Genomic DNA, 16,534 nt, shown 5'->3' with positions numbered 1-16,534 from the left:
ATGAAGTAGGCTACTTCTCTCCGCAGGTATGTTCTGCCAGTTACTGAAATCTGATTACTCCAAATTCCAACTTGCACTCTTTTGCTTAAATGATTTCCACTGCTGTTAATGGATGTGAGTGGGAAAAATAATCTCCTCATCTCTGTCTTAAATGGTGATTCTTTATTCTGAAAAGGTGGCCTCTAGTTTTTGACTCTCGGACAAAAGGAAACACTCTTTCTACATTCACGTTGTCAAGGTCCCTCAGGATCATATGTGCTTGAATCAAGCCACCTGTTACTTTTCCAAACTCCAGCAGATACAAGCCTAACCTGTCCAACAGTTCCTCATAAGACAATGCATGCATTCCGGGTTTTAGTCTAGTAAACCTTGTCTAAGCTGCTTCCAATAAATTTATATCCTCCCTTAGCATTAGGACATAATAAAGTACTCAGTGCTCCAGTCTCACCAGCCTTCTATATAACTGAAGCATAACCTCCGTGCTTCTGCATTTATCTCCTCTTTCAAAAAGCAGGAGCATTCCATTGGCTTTTCTAATTATATACTGCATCTGCAACCAACCTTCTACAACTCATGCACTAGGACAGTCAGATACTCCTGAATCTTAGGAGTCAGCAATCTCTCACCACTTTATAATATGCCTCTTTTGTATTTGTTTTCTGCCAAAATGGGCAATTTTGCATTTTACCATATTATACTCCATTTTCCAGATCTATGCTTAATCACTTAAACTATTTATATTGTTTCGTAACTTCATGTCTTCTTCATAAGTATCTTACCTACCAATTTTTTATCATCAACAAAATTAGTACCTGCATATTTGGTCCCTTTGTCCAAGTAATTTAGACAAATTATAAACAGTTAAAGCAACAGCCCATGGTCCATTCTACCAACCAGAAAATGACACATTTATCACTACTTCTATTTGTTAGCTACCCAATGTTCTATTTATGCCAATATATTATCTCCACTGCATGAACTTTTATTTTCCTCAACAATTTTGATCTGGCATCTTATCAAATCTCTTCTGGAAGTCTACGGACTAGTTCCCTTTTAGCTGCAGTGTATGTTACTGCCTCAAAGGACTTCTGTAAGTTTGTTACTGTTCACTTTAAATCTTATCCAGCAGTAAAACTAAATAGATGAAAATATTGGAAATTGCAGCCTTTAGGCAAATGCTCTCATATACAAATAATAAAACAAGTTTTATACACAAATCCATTATCGAAAATACTGTTCCTCAAACACTTTGTCTCAGATCATTTCTTCATGAGCTTTATTCAATTAATACTCGCTAAAATTGCTCACCTTCTGATGGAGGCTTATTGTGCTTTGTTCTGAGACATGTTGATGTTAAGAAAAGATGAATTATATTATACATAATAATACTATACTGTATTTGTAATATAGTTGTAAAGATGAGGACAACTTTTACAAATGGAATGGGAGCATTCTCTTTAAAAGCAAAATTTTGGGGTTGCATTGGGTTGCAATGAACTATAAATATCATAAACAATGTATTATTTATTTATAAAACTTAGTTCTAGATTTTTCACTTGCAATGTAATTTTAATCCCCTTCAATAGTAACATATAAGTCATTTCAATTTACCTGTAGTTGGATGAGTTTCCTGTGAACATCATGCCATGATTTGGGCCAAATGCAGGCAAATGGGACTAGATCAGTTTAGGAAAGCTGGTCGGTATGGACAAGTGGGCTGAAGGATCTGCTTCAGTACTTTATGACTCTCTGACCCTATAGGGCTTCCCATCAAGATGCCAATTAACTCACCCTAATATTGTGTCTTCCTGTCCATGGTCAGAAAAGGACCACATCTTAATATTTTTCAGGAGAAGAATTGGTTCATGATCGGCAAGTATTTTCTTCTTTTGGTACCGTACTAGTTGACCGAGCCCTGAAGATGTTATGAGTTGGTTTGGCAGGCATTGGTAAGGAAAATACTCTACAAAATGGCAGCATTGTAGGACTGCTAGTATTATTGACTTTCCTCAATACTAATACTTTGAATTCCTAGCCTCATATTAATTCAGCAGTATTGTTTCATTTCATATAATTCATGGGGTGAGAGGGGGGCGATAACACTACAGCACTCATGGAGATAATACTCACACTTAATAAAACATAAATCAGACTATGCTTGAAGAACTGTGTCCAGTTTTTATCCCACTTCCATTAAGAGGAATTCAAGGGACAAAAAGAACATCAGTATATCATAAATAAATGAACTATTCGGACGAGATAAGGGCAAATGAAAGGTTTAAGATAAACACATGATTATTGTTTGTAACTGTGAAATATTAGCGAGTGGGTATTAAAAATTTCTTCTTGATGAATGAAGACATGTGGCAGCTGATTGCACATGAGGCAGTGCTATGTATACGGGAATCAGGGCTAGTCCCATTGTATTATAAAGCCTTGCAACACAAATATCTCCACAGAGATAGTTTTGGAAGCAACTGCAGAAGTCTCCAAGACAAGCACGGACCCAGGTTCAAGACAAATTTGAGCTCTTCTGGCAGATCCTCGTGGAAATTACAGTAATGTTTGCCAAAGCACCAGAGCAGTCTTACTGTCCCTGAATATAAGGGTGCTAGGATGTACAAAACAATTAATATGTGAGAAACTGCTTGAAATAGAAACTGTTCAGTCTAAATTCGATTCAAATCATTGTTCATTAATTAGTTTCTTGACTTTCTTGAGATCAAATATTTTACTTAATGCTTTAATTTAGATATTTCTCACTGTAAAGTTAAATATAGGAATACTGTGATTGTTCACATCAAACTTTTTGACATTGACTGGTGTATGAAAATATAATTAAATATAAAAAGGCCACATTGATTTATTAGGGCAACACATTATTAGGGAAGCAGCCTGCATCTATTTGCTATTTTATAAAGACTTCTTGTAATATTAAATAAATGTTGGAAAAGGAATGAGGAATATTAAATTTGGAATACAGCTGTTATACAAACAACTGAATTCTGTAATGCTGAGCTTGAGATATTGAGTGACAGGACACGCAACGTAATAGATTGAAATCTTGCAATCTGTGTTCCATCAGGCAAGCCCAATTGTATTAAATCTGGAGTGTTAAAGCTTGTTGAATTTTACCTCCTCTGGGACAGCCCTGATATTGGTAAATCCTTTTCTAAAAACCACAAACACATGGCGAGCTCCACAGCGTAATGCAGATGTAGCACAGTCAAAGGCGGTATCTCCAGCACCAAGTACAAGAACTGTGCCTTTTATTGATGGCAGACTAGACTGACAGGCACACATCCCTGTGAAGAAAAAAAAAAGAGCATTTTCTTTGAAATATGCTATTTACTCTAGGCATCACAAAGTCACACCGAAGTATTTATAGAAATGTAAAATTGCACAACAGAAGGTCGAAATGAGACATATTACTATCAAATTATTCTGTTTCATTGCAGGATGTTTTATTCTTTTTCAAATGTATTCATATACATAATTTCACACCCAGCACCCTCAGCAAAGAGAGCTATTATTTTATCTTCTATGGATGACTGCAGGCTACATTGAATGGTTCAGATTTCAGCATCAGATTTCACATACATTACACTGAAGCAATCAAAACTCTCAAAATCTAAATAAATCAGAAAAATACTATTAGAGTGTGATCATAATGTCTTTTTACTATGCGATCATGCATTTAGTTAGCCCTAATGTATCGCAGAAGACGTCCTTAGACCATTAAAATGAATTTTTGAAACCAATTCTTTTATTAAATCCATACATCATTAAGATTAAGCAGAATATATTTCCAAACATAAAAAATAGATTTGTTGGAACAACTTAGACAAATCATAGGTTATAAGACTTTACAGCTTCTAATGGTTGTCAATACGCAAGTTCATATTATGCACGCTCCTGTTGTAAAATGAAGAAAAATGCATATACTGCAAAGAGAAAATTCTAAATTGCTGATGATTCTTTTACAAAATGGAAGCATTTTATCACACAATAAACAACTGTTATTATGCTGTCATTTAACATGAACTTACTTCATTTGTTGAAGAAAATTAATGGTGATCAGTCCTCCTGACAACACAAGCAAATTGCACAATATTTTGAACAATTAAATTTTACCTGGTTTGCTCGCTTTTGCAACAAGAGGCAGGAACTCCTTGGATGTGTAGAAGCCATGTTCCACTGTTAAGCCTTCAAAGATGTGATCTCTCTTTGGCTCTGGTAAACCTGTTGAAATACAGATTGTTCTATTAAATAATAATGCACCAAGAATGAGAATTGAATAGCCTTTTGCATTTTTAGAATGAACAGAATGATTTCATAATTCTCTTGGCTGAAAATGTTGTAAGTACCAACCTCACAGCACTCATGCAGACTATGTTCACCAATAAAGAGGTACTTTATCAAAAAAATTTCAATTTTTTGAAGACATATGTTAAAAATCATAACAAAAAACACATGCACTATTATGATAATTATATATCCCTTAATATTTGTTGAAATACCATATACATATGGGAAAATAATTTAGAATCTGATATCACAATCTTACATGAGCTTTCTATAGAATATTTAAAGTACTTAGGTGTAATATTTTACAACTTTGAACAGACCTATTCAAAAATGGCACAGCCACAATGAAAACAGATTTGTAGAAAGTTTTCAAAAATTGATGATTGAATCATTTATCAAGGTGGCAGAGTCCTTGATAAAGAGTCTGTGAGTGTTAGTGTGGATGTGTTGGGCTGAATGGCTTGCTTCCACACTGCAGAGACTCTATTATTTTATTCTAAGATTCTGTGATTTGTCTTAATAGCAGCCCCAACTTTTTGGAATACTCAAGGCATATATGGTCTTTAAATTCTGTATAAACCATGACTTTTATTTTTGTGCCTTTAAAAACTAAGGATTGCAATGATGAAGTACTTTTGTTTTAAACAGAGATTTTCCAGGGGTGTTGGATAAATGCATAGCAAGGAGTTCAATACCTATTGTGAGTTCTGTTCCTGTGGCTACAGGCTCCTGTATTGTGCAGACAATCAGGACCTGAGGAAATGTTTACAAGAGAAGTTGATTGGTTCATGGCGAACTGAGAAGATTGGAACTGGAGACAATTTACAGAGGCACAGACACACAGAAAAAGAAAGATGCAGAAGAGGTAACTGTTCTGTTCCCCAGCAGAAGCTGCCTGTTTTCTGCAGTAACAAAAAAAATATAAATTTGAAATCATCCTTCCTATCATAGCTGCTGTGAGCTGTGACGTTTGAACTGATAAATCAGAGACATTTTCCAAGTGGATCAACCACTCTGTCCTTCTATAAGCCAGTGGAAAATTCCAGGGAAAGAAAACTGAAGGCCAGTCGCCTGGCTTGACAAAGTAGATCATCTTGATATTGGAATTGGAAAGCAAAATCACCTAATTGACTTGTTTTTGTCTAGTCCCGGAACCTAGTCTATAAACTTCCAACAACTTTGGTCTGAAAGTTAGGTAAATTGGGGTACTGAGCATATATTAACATAAATTGCTATGACTCCAGAATAGTGGGGCCCAATTTATGACACTAGTGGGTCATGACACTTGGCACTTGGGGAACACCTTCTTCCTTGAACCTTCTGCTTGCCTGGAAGGTGCCTGTGCAGAAGCTTTTCCTCCCGAATCTATCCAATTTTAGAGTGGTCTATTCCCACCTACAGTCACTTACTGCTGGTTTTTGATGCAACTGCTTGCAATGATCATTTCTCCTCCCAGACTGTACTGGCATCTCTAGTCCTGCTCAGATTCACACCAATGATCCAATGACTCTCATCAAAGACAATGCAGTAATAACTTCCAATGTCTTCAGCAAGATTTCTCTCTCAATGAATACTATTAAAGTAGACCAGATCAATTGGTTGTGCATTACATTGCTAGTGGTATAATTTGTAGTATCATTGCTGCTGCAAAATGGCTGTCATGTTTGCCTATTCATTGTATGAAGTGTTATGGGACATTTCAACTATGTCATAATATATGTAAATATGAATATTTCTTTCTCATGCTGAGTATATCAAACCTTTCAGCAAAAATAAAAGCTGGATAGCAAATAAACCTACTGGAATTTCTGTTATATGAAACATGTTTACAATTTGACACAACGGCTGCTGATACATTTTCAACATCTCAGTGTCAACGGCCTTCTTGTCAAGTGTTATTTTGTAATAGTTGTTTTACTCTTCATTACCACTTGCAGAAAATTTTAAGTTTTGGACAATTATAGGTGACTGGATGCTTCAGCAGTTCTATGTTGGAGCACTGTAGCCTCCTGTTATTAAAAAAACCCCACAATATTTAAAGCATTACAAGCCGACTTGGATGAAATTGCAAGGGTTAAAATCTGCACTTCTTCAACATTTAGTTTCAGATTTAGCTTCATAGATTGGACAAATATCATGATTATTTCAAACCAATTCTGACACTCAAATCCTGATAACTACAAAGGTGGAAGACTCAAGGCAACATCTATGCATGCTTATAGCACGTCTAAAGAAATGAATGCTTATCACCATCAGGGATTAAATATAGACAGCTCTCCAGAATGGTCTTCCAAAGCTATATGTAAGATCAGAAACATGATGCACTATTGCACTGACAGTAATTGACGTGGACAAGTCTAAATCTGTGCTTCATACACAATGGTGTGGTTTGTGAACTTCATAGAGATGATTGATCAGTTCTTAAAGAAGGATATAAATGCGTTGGAAGTAGTTGAGAGAAGGGTTACCGGACTAAGACCTGGAATCAGTCAGTTGTCTTATATAGAAAGGCTGGATAGATTAAGCACGTATCTGCTGGAGTTTACATGAGTAAGAAGGCAATTGATCAAAAAATAAGGTCTCGAGGGATGAATTTGGAAAAGATATTTCCTCTTGTGGGACAATGTTGACAAGAGGTACTTTAGAAATAAGGGCCGCCCATTTAAAATATAAATTAGATAAATTTTTGCTCAGAGGATCAACTCTGTTTGTCAAGAGGCAGTGGAAACAGTTTCTGAATATATTCAGAAGAGGTGGACAGATGCTTGTGAAGCAAAAGGGGTGGAAACTTATTAGGGTAGGCAGAATTGTGGAGTAATCAGATCAGCCATGATCTTACTGAATGGTGTACCAAATCTAAGGAACTGAGTGGCTCCTAATTTCTAAATTTGTTCTCCTACTTTATTGATCATACTGTAGCTTGTGTCTATTAGTAATCAGATACCAGAAGATGATACAAGACTAGATGCATAACAAAAAACAAAGGAAAAACTCACAATTAAAAATAATCAGCCCATATTCTTTCACAGTTCTAATGCATATCATTTATAGTTGCAATGCACTTCCCACTGATCAAAATTTCAAAATGTATTTCTACTTTACTTTTACAGCATGGTGCATGGAGGTAAAGGGTGAAATTAATTGGAAAAAGACAAGAGAGGGTTAGAAAAAAAAATTAGCAGGCAGGGCTGGAAGTTCCTGTACCAGGATGGAATAGAAACATAGAAACATAGAAAATAGGAATACGAGAAGGCCATTCAGCTCTTCAAGCCTATTTCACCATTCAAAATAATAATGGTTGATCATCCAACCCAACACCCTGACCCTGTTTTCTCCCATAGCCCTTTGATCCAGAGAAAAAATAAAGAACAAAGAACAATACAGCACGGGTACAGGCCCTTTGGCCCTCCATGCCTGCGGTGACATATTTTGCCCTTCCTTACTAAAACTGTCCTCACTTACAGGATCTGTATCCCTCTATTCCCTTCCTATTCATGTCTTTGTCCAGGGGTTTCTTGAGTGCGGCTATTGTGTCAGCTTCCACCAGCTCCTCTGGCAGCTCGTTCAAGGCACTCACTACCATTTGTGTGAAAAACTTGCCTTGCACATCTCTGTTGAACTTCCATCCACCCCCTGTTGAATCTGTGTCCACTTCAGTAATTAACCCCCTCCACTCTGGGAAAAATCCTCAGGCATGCCACTCTATCCATGCCATTCACAATTTTATAAACTTCCATCAGGTCGCCCCCCCTCAACCTTCTGCACTCTAATGTAAACAAACTCAATCTTTCCAACCTTTCTTCATAGTGAAAATCCCCCATGCTAGGCAATGTCTTGGTAAACCTTTTCTGTACCTTCTCCAAAGCATCCGCACTCTTCTGGTAGTGTGGTGACAAGAATTGTATGCAATATTCGAAGTGTGGCCCAACTAAAGTTCTATAAAGCTGCAGCATAACTTATCTATCCTGAACTCAATGCCCCTTCCAATGAAAGCAAGCATGCCATAAGCCTTTTTTTACTACCTTAGCTATCTGCACTGCTAAGTAGTAAGGTGTGAAATGCCCTGCCTGCAACAGTAGTAGACTCGCCAAGTTTAAGGGCATTTAAATGTCATTGGATAAACGTACGGAATAGTATAGGTTAGATGGGCTTCAGATTTGTTTCACAGTTCCAAAGGGCCTGGACTGTGCTGTTATGTTCTATGTTCTATGTTCTAAGATATATATCTAAGAACTATATCTAACTCTTTCTTGAAAACATCTTGTCCTTAATTGTTTTCCCTGGCTAAGAAATGGAGGGGAAGGAGAAAAGAGTTAACATTTCAGAGCTGTGGTAAGGAGAGCTAGGCCAATTGGAAAATGAAGACAAAAATACTGATCTGACTCAAAAGAAAATGTAGAAATATCAGAAAAGAATGTGGAAGCAGACATCTGCTTAGAAGACTTGGGCTGAAAAGAATTCAAATAGATATCAGTATTTCTCATGACACCTCAATCTGTTTAGATGTCTTCAGCATTAACATTTTGAGGAAACGTCAGATCCGGATCCGACATCCTATGATATCACAAAACACAGCTTGTCCAAAGTGTCACCCTGTATGACAACAATGGCACTGAGTCGGCTATCTTCTCAGTCTTGGGACTTTCTAACAGAATCTTCCCAATCAAACACTCAAGCGGAAGATTTTTTGTAGAAGGCCAAAGAGTAGCTACAGTTTATAGTTAACTAACACAATCAACAACCATGGCAATAAGGGTCTCTAGTTAGGTTTTTGAAATTGCTTGAAATTACTTTGGGAGAGTAAGTTGACCATGTAGACTTCATAGTTCATTTTCTTGGGTGTGTGGTACTTAAATGTCTATGGCTAAAAAGCCTTTGAAAATAAAAGAACTTTGACCTGAACCTTCCACAAAATCTCCAACACAGAGTTCAGGATAAAATCTTGTTCAGATTGGGGCTTAACTGCAAATGCACCTTGGAAATTTAATGTTGGCTAATACCTGATCAAAGTGAGTAATTAAGCAACATAACTCAACTACTTTGACCTTCTCCACAAGGCTTGGTTGAGACTCTTGGGTGTCTAAGAAGAAAAGGTCACAAGGATAACATTGTGTTGCAGTGATGATCGAAAAGCAAGTGGTATATGGTCCCACAATCTGAAGTTTGTAAATTGTACTAGGCTAGCAGGTGACTAGTAGGGAGGCTAGCAGTGGCAAATAGAATTCAATCCAAAAAAATGTGAGGTAATACATTCAGGAAGGTTTAATCAAACAAGGGATTACACAATAAATGGAAGGATCCTGGAAAGTATTGAAGATCAGAGGGACCTTGGTGTACATATCCACAGATCCTGTAATCCTCTAAAGCTGTGCTAGACCCTTGCTTCCTCCACCTTACGTAAGCTGCCTTTTTCTTTTTGACGAGAAGCACCTCTGTTCCCGTCATCCAAGGCTCCTTAATCTTACCCCTTCTTACCAAATTTATGCATCACTCGCAACAACTGCTCCCTACTTGTGCTGGAATTGTATAAAATGCTGGTTTGGTCACAACTGAAGTACTGTAAGCAGTTTTGGTCACCACCTTATCGGAAGGACGTGTCTGCATTAGAGGGGGATGTGAGGAGAATCACAAGTATGCTACCTGGGTTGGAGAATCTGGGTCATGTTATAAGATTGGATCAGCTGACACAGTTTTCCTTGCAGCAGCAATACTAATGTTGAGCTTTCGATCAGGTCTGGGGCTCAGAATCAATATAATGTGGAGCTGGAAGAGCACAGCAGGTCAAGCAGATTCAGAGGAGCAGGGAAGTCAATGTTCCGGGTTTACACCCTTCATCAGGACTTAGGAGTGGGAAGGGAGCTCGAAAATAAATGTGGGTGTGGGGCTGGGGGAAGGTAGGTGGGATGGCAATAGGTGGATACAGGTAGGAGGGTAGTAGATATTGGTCAGAGGGAAAGGTGGGGTGGATAGGTGGGAGAGAAGATGGACAAGTAGCGTCAGGTCAAGGAGGCAGGGATAAAGCTGGTGTGGGTGGGGAGATTTTAAAACTGGTGAATTCTATGTTGTGGCCATCAGACTGTAGGCTCCCAAGGCAGAATATGAGGTGTTATTCCTCCAGTTTGCAGGTGGTATCATTGTGACACTGGAGGAGGCCCAGGATGAACATGTCACCCAGGGAGTGGGAGGGGGGAGTTAAAATGGTTGGCACCTGGAAGGTGCAGATCCTCCACAAATTGGTCGCTGACTCTGCGCTTGATCTCAATGATGTGGAGGAAGGCACAGCAGACCAAGTTGGAGCATGGACAGGTGAACCCCTGACAGATTTGGAAAGATTGTTTGGGGCCTTGGACGGAGGTGATGGGGTGAGATGTAGGGGCAGGTGTAACACCTCCTATGGTTTTGGGGAAAGATACCGGGCGAATTGGGGTTGCTGGGAAATGTGGAGCGACAAGGGAGTCGCAGAGTGTGTGGTCCCTATGAAAGGCAGATAGAGGTTGGGAGGGAAATACCTCTTTGGTGGTAGGGTTGGATTGCAGGTGGCAGTAGTGGTAGAGATTGGTGAGGTAGTATGTGAGGACCAGGGAGACTCTGAGCTTACTTTTGTTCATGGGAGGAGTTTTGAGGACAGAGATGTGGGAAATGGAAGAGATGTGGTTGAGGGCATTATGAATAAATGGAGGGGGGATGTTACAGTCTTTGAAGTAGGAAGGCATCCGAGATGTCTGGGAGTGGAACCTTCCATCTGGGGAGCAGATGCAATAGAGGCAGATGAATTGGTAGTAAGGGATCTCACTCTTGCTGGTGGGTGAGTGAGAGGAGGTATAGTCAAGGGAGCTATGGGAGTCAGTGGGCTTTAAATAGATTCAGTGCTGAGATAGTTCCTGGAGATGGAGCTGGGGAGGTCCAGGAAGGAGAGGGAGGAACTGGAGATGGTCCAGGTAAATTTAAGGTTTGGTTGAAAGCTGTTAGTAAATTTGGTGAACTGTTCATGCCCCTCATGGGAGCATTAGGCTGCAGTGATAGAGTCATTAATAGAGTGGAGGAAGTAGTGAAGGATGGTGCTGGTGTGATGGCAGAAGAGGGATTTTTCCAAGCATCCTACAAAGAGGCAGGCATAGCTCAGACTCATGTGGGTTCCCGTAGCCATGCCTTTAGTTTGTAGGAAGTGGGAGGAGTTAAAGGAAAAGTTGTTGAGGGTCAGAACAAATTCCATCAAGTGGATGAGAGTATCAGTGGAAGGGGACTGGTTGGGCCTGCGGGAGAGAATGAAGCGGAGGGCTTTTAGGACGTCTGCCTGGGGGATATAAGTGCACAGGGATTGGATGCCCATGGTGAAGATGAGGTGTTAGGGCCAGGGAATTGAAAGTCCCAGAGGAGGTGGAGTGTCCAGAATGTAGGTGAGGAATTCCTGCATCACAGGGGATGAAAACAGAGTTGAGGTAAATGGAGATGGTGCTGAGGGGGAGGAGCAGGCAGAGACAATGGGTCAACAGAGGCTGTCAGATTTGTGGATTTTGGGAAGGAGATAGAAATGATCAATGTGGACTTGGGGAATGATGAGATTGGAGGCTGCATGTGGGAGGTCTCCTGAGGTGATGAGGTTGTGATGGTCTGGGAGATGATGGTTTGGTGATCAGGGGTGGGGTCATAATTGAGGGGATGGTAGGAGGAGGTGTCGCAGAGTTGGTGCCTGGCCTCAGTGATGTAGAGGTCAGTACGCTATGTCGCCACTGCACCCTCTCCTTATCAGTGGGTTTGATGATGAGGTTGTGATTGGAGCAGAGGGAGCAGAAGGCTGTGCGTTCTGTGGGGGAGGAGTTGGAGTGAGTCAGAGGCTTGCAGAGGTTTAGGCGATTGATATTGAGATGGCAGAGTTGGAGACGAAGAGGTTGAAGGAGGGTAGGAGGCCATGGAGTGGTGTCCAGGAGGATGGGGTTTTTTGGAGGTGGGAGAAGGGGTTGGCAGATAATGGGTTAGACTCATGGCCAAAGAAATACTATGGGCTCGAAATAATATGGATCAGCTTCCTATAGTTCCCAATTCTGACTAAACTATTCAAGAGTATCTAATTTCCTCAAATCTACAGGTTTCCTGTTGATAATGGTGAAATTCAAATGTTTCTGTTGCAATTGCCAAGATGCCCTTGTCTGCACAGGACCAACCTCACACAGATGAGATTGGGTGTAATATCATGACATACACCAAAATAAGTTCTTCCCCTAGGCATAGTAGAGAGAAAAAAAATTCAAAGAACTGTGGATGCTGGAAATCAGAAATAACATCAGAAATTGCTGGATAAACTTAGGAGGTCAGGCAGCATCTGTGGAGAGAAAGCAGAGTCAATGTTTTGGGTCCAGTGACCCTTCTTCAGAACTGAGGTAGCAGAGATAACATAATTTTTTGTTTTTGCATAATTGTGTTTGAAATTGTCTTCCTCTTTTCATCTATACAATTTACTCCCAGATGAGGTGTTGAAGTGTTCTTATGATGTCACACGAGCAATGAACGATAGCACTGTGAAGTCCTTCATGTGAGTAGAAAGGCTTCATTTTTTTGAAGTCTGTGCTTTAACCATTCCCCGGGCTCAAAAGGGTAAGAAAGGAAAGCAGAAAAAGAGAATGGAAATATCAGTTCATTTTTTTTTCCTCCCTGTGTTTTTGATGGTTCAGTTTCTGAAGATTTTTCTTCTCAGTCAGTCCTTCTTGGTTAGTCTTCATTGCTTTTGCCATCAAGTCATCAGTGTAATACCTAGGTACCAGCGGTTGTCAGATCCAATATCCCAGTTTATGGACATTTGTCTTCTAAAGGAAAGATAATGGCGTGCATATACTTTCACTTCATCAAAATGTGAATAGAACGGTTTTGGAGTTTGATGTCTTTGGTGAAAATGTCATGGGTTGGAGGAGTAGTCTGAATCATTAATGGGTAGAATAAAAGGCTTTGGGGGAGGTGTAACATAGAGGGTTAATGGTTGTTACACTAGAGTTCTTCATCACTGGTATCAGATGATGTTACTTCACTTGAAACTGGTGCCTGAAGTAAGATGGTTCCAATGGAGTCCTGTTGACCATGTCTGTGGATATAGTTCCTGTTGTCATCCATCAAAAGCATTCACATCAGCAATAGCCATTCCAATCATGACCAGTATCATCTTTTTTATTGGGTTAGGACATGCGAGACTGCCTGTTCCTTTCTGGTTAGCTCCTGTGACCTGTGTAATCTATTTAACTGAAGTGACTGTCAAAGCTGAATAGCTGACAGTGTGAAAGCAGTGAGGTATAAGTGTGTGAGCCTTGTGGCAATCTGAGAGTTGTGGTGAAGTGTATGAATGTCAGCTGGGAGCCCTGATTAATGGACAGCATTAGTGAAGGTGTCTGGTGTTTTCAGAATCAGCTGATGCTATTTTGACAGTAGATTGGGTATAACATTAAACAGTGCATTCACTGATCTTCGTATGTCAGAGATCATTGAACTTCATGTGGTACTGAATTCATGTCCTTCAGAATTGCCAGCTGGCATTGAACTAATAGCTCCCACAGCCTTCTGACCATATCTGGAAGATTTCCTTTACCCCCATCTCCTCCATTAACCTTCAGCAATGCATCTAAAACGCTTGGTGACCACTCTATCCTCTGTTGTACAATTCCTTACTTTTATGCAGGTTAGATATTCTTCAGCTAAACCTCTCAGCAGCTGCTCCAGCCATATTGCATGTCCTTAGTGCATGGTGTAGAATAGCTTTAAGTGGTACCAGACAATCAACAACACTGTTAGTGCTGTCTGGATGCAGAGTTCATTCAAGTGAAAAGATAACATGAGGTTAGCATGCTGCTTGCTTTACTATCATCAGGCGCTGATTAATCAGTTATGCCAATCCTTGTATCTGTTTTCAGGGGCAATCCAATGTTGCCCCTCATCTCTCCAGCCCTTTCAAGTGAAGAGCAGATGTACACGAACATATAAATTCGGAGAAGAAGTAAACTATTCAGCCTTTTCAGGCTGCTTCGCTAGTCAATAAGATCATTGCTGATCTATTTCTGTATCTCTAAATTTGATTATAAAAATCACTATTTTTCAAGGGAAAATGTCTTCCATTATTACTGGAGCAGTAATAAAATGCACAGCAGTTTGAAGCGTGCTTTAGCAAAATAGACCCTATATTGCTTTGAAAACACATATTCCTGCTAAATTGGCCATACAATTTTATTGTCTCACATCAAATCTACATTTAAAATGTACTAAGTCAAATTGTTGAAGAGTTTGGACATTAGCTTGGCTTGTAGACCATGGTCTAAAACCAATTAATGCATTTCATTTGCAGTAGTTCCTTAAGCAACAGTAAAAATTACAAGTCTTTTCTCTGCAGCTGTTATTTGACCCATGAAAAAACAATCTATCACAACTTTAGTCACTATTTCTATGTGATGGGTTTGCCCTGTCTGTTCTGTCTGGCTTATAGTCAACTAGCCAGCTACAGACTATAGTCCTCTAAAATCATTCAACACTGAGTTCATGACATCACCCCCCAGAAAACTCTAACCTTCACAATCAATAATATTTGTAACCTGTAAGTGTACAGTTGAGTGAAACACAAGCTATGCCCTATCCTCGTTAACCAGATTGAGCTCTGATATTACAATGTACTTCCCTCTGTCTGGTATGATCAATTTTAATTTCCTGACCAGGAATGAAACAACACAGGCTTCAGACTTCTAAAGGGCATTATAGATTTCTATGTTCGCTGCGCAAAGGAAAAGATTAATTCATTCAGTTGTTCAAGAAAAGGATATATTTAAACTATGATTTTTGTCCTTATCCTTAATCCTTTTTAGACCATTTTTATTGATAGTCCAGGTCATAAAACTAAACTTTATTTGGCGACTCACAATGTTTTTTGTTTAAGCATCTGTGTGAGATTGAAATCAAAGATGAAATTTTGTGTTTTTAATCAATTTCACGTTACAAGATAATCAATTCAAATAGCTTCTGTCCAAGTTAAAAAAAAATGAAAAAGAGACTAGCTATTTGGCTGATTGTGAAGCACATCCATTACATGCAGGTTTTAATTAAGCCAATCTCTTTCATTTCAATTTGCCTACTGCTCATTTTGTGGAACAAATACATTTCTGTTTTACAAAGGCATCCATAAATTGAACAAGTGAAGTAAATATTTTTCCTTTATTAGCTCTCCGGAAAAAAACTGAAAATTTCTAATATGCATACATTTATAAATTATAGTTTTGTCTGGAAACAGAAATAAAGAGAGCCTGTATAAAACTAATCAGATTCCAGAATACAATTTGATAAAACTTAGCAGAACAGCTGGCTATGCATTTCCATCTACATCAAGATAGATTTTATTCCAAAACAGCAGTCATCAATCATTACCTCATTACTGGAGTGTCATTTGGACTTAGTCTAAATATATTTTGGCTTATTGCCATTCTAAAATGTTCAATGAAACATCCTTAAGGCTCTCTGTGAGATCAGCTAATGTTACATACATACAATGCATCATTAAAAGAGCTTTAATGGTACCATAGCTTAATAAATAGTGCTGTTTAAGCAAGGTTAACACTGTTCCAATGGTGTAGCATTTCTCATGTGGTATGATTATGTGGTATTTTCAGCTTATTTTGTTAAAAAAAAGTAAATAGTTGAGGGAGGGCAAGTTATTTTATGCACAAAATAAATCGTGATTTTACTCATTTTGAAAAAAGATTTAAAGCTTGAATTGCTATCCCTTCAAATGGCAGCATATAAGTCAACCAGCAAAGTCTCAGAAGATCCGTCCAAAAATGGTCGTCAAATTCCATGCCAAGTATAACACTAAATCACTCACATATGTGTGGACGGTTACCATATAATTGACGTACAATGCAAAGAGTAATTATTTCATAAACAAACACAATTTTGCAACACTGACCCTAGCCGTTGCTTGATTCCTTGCACTGAGTTATAAGGCAAGTAAAATGTGAACTTCTGGGACAGAAATGGATGGTGCACAGCAGACATCTCAAATCCACCATGAAAACTGTCTCCGAAAAAGCCTGCAAACTCACTGGCAGGACAAGCACTGATAATATCAGCGTCCTCTTGCAGATCGACATCCCCATTATTGAGGCACTCATTCTCAGCTGCATTGGGCAGGCAACACTGCCTGCATGTCTGATATGAGTCCTCCAAAGTAAGCTGTCAACTCTGAGCTTGAACATGGCGAGTGGCG

General features: G+C 39.1%; 1 protein-coding gene across 5 annotated transcripts in view; it reads right to left on the bottom strand.

Annotated features, from left to right (window-relative positions):
* Positions 1 to 16,534, bottom strand: part of dpyda.1 (dihydropyrimidine dehydrogenase a, tandem duplicate 1) — an 837,290-nt gene that overhangs the window by 379,215 nt on the left and 441,541 nt on the right. For all 5 annotated transcript variants that reach the window (XM_059648043.1, XM_059648046.1, XM_059648045.1 and 2 more), the window contains 2 exons: positions 4,135 to 4,242; positions 3,136 to 3,305 (listed from right to left, as the gene is read on the bottom strand). In XM_059648043.1, coding sequence (XP_059504026.1) covers positions 3,136 to 3,305; positions 4,135 to 4,242 — 278 coding nt within the window. The remainder of the gene's footprint in view (positions 1 to 3,135; positions 3,306 to 4,134; positions 4,243 to 16,534) is intronic.

The sequence above is a fragment of the Stegostoma tigrinum genome, chromosome 8 (genome assembly GCF_030684315.1).
Source record: "Stegostoma tigrinum isolate sSteTig4 chromosome 8, sSteTig4.hap1, whole genome shotgun sequence".
NCBI lineage: Eukaryota > Metazoa > Chordata > Chondrichthyes > Orectolobiformes > Stegostomatidae > Stegostoma > Stegostoma tigrinum.
Note: the sequence above shows the minus strand (reverse complement) of the source record. Positions and strands in the feature narration are given on the sequence as shown.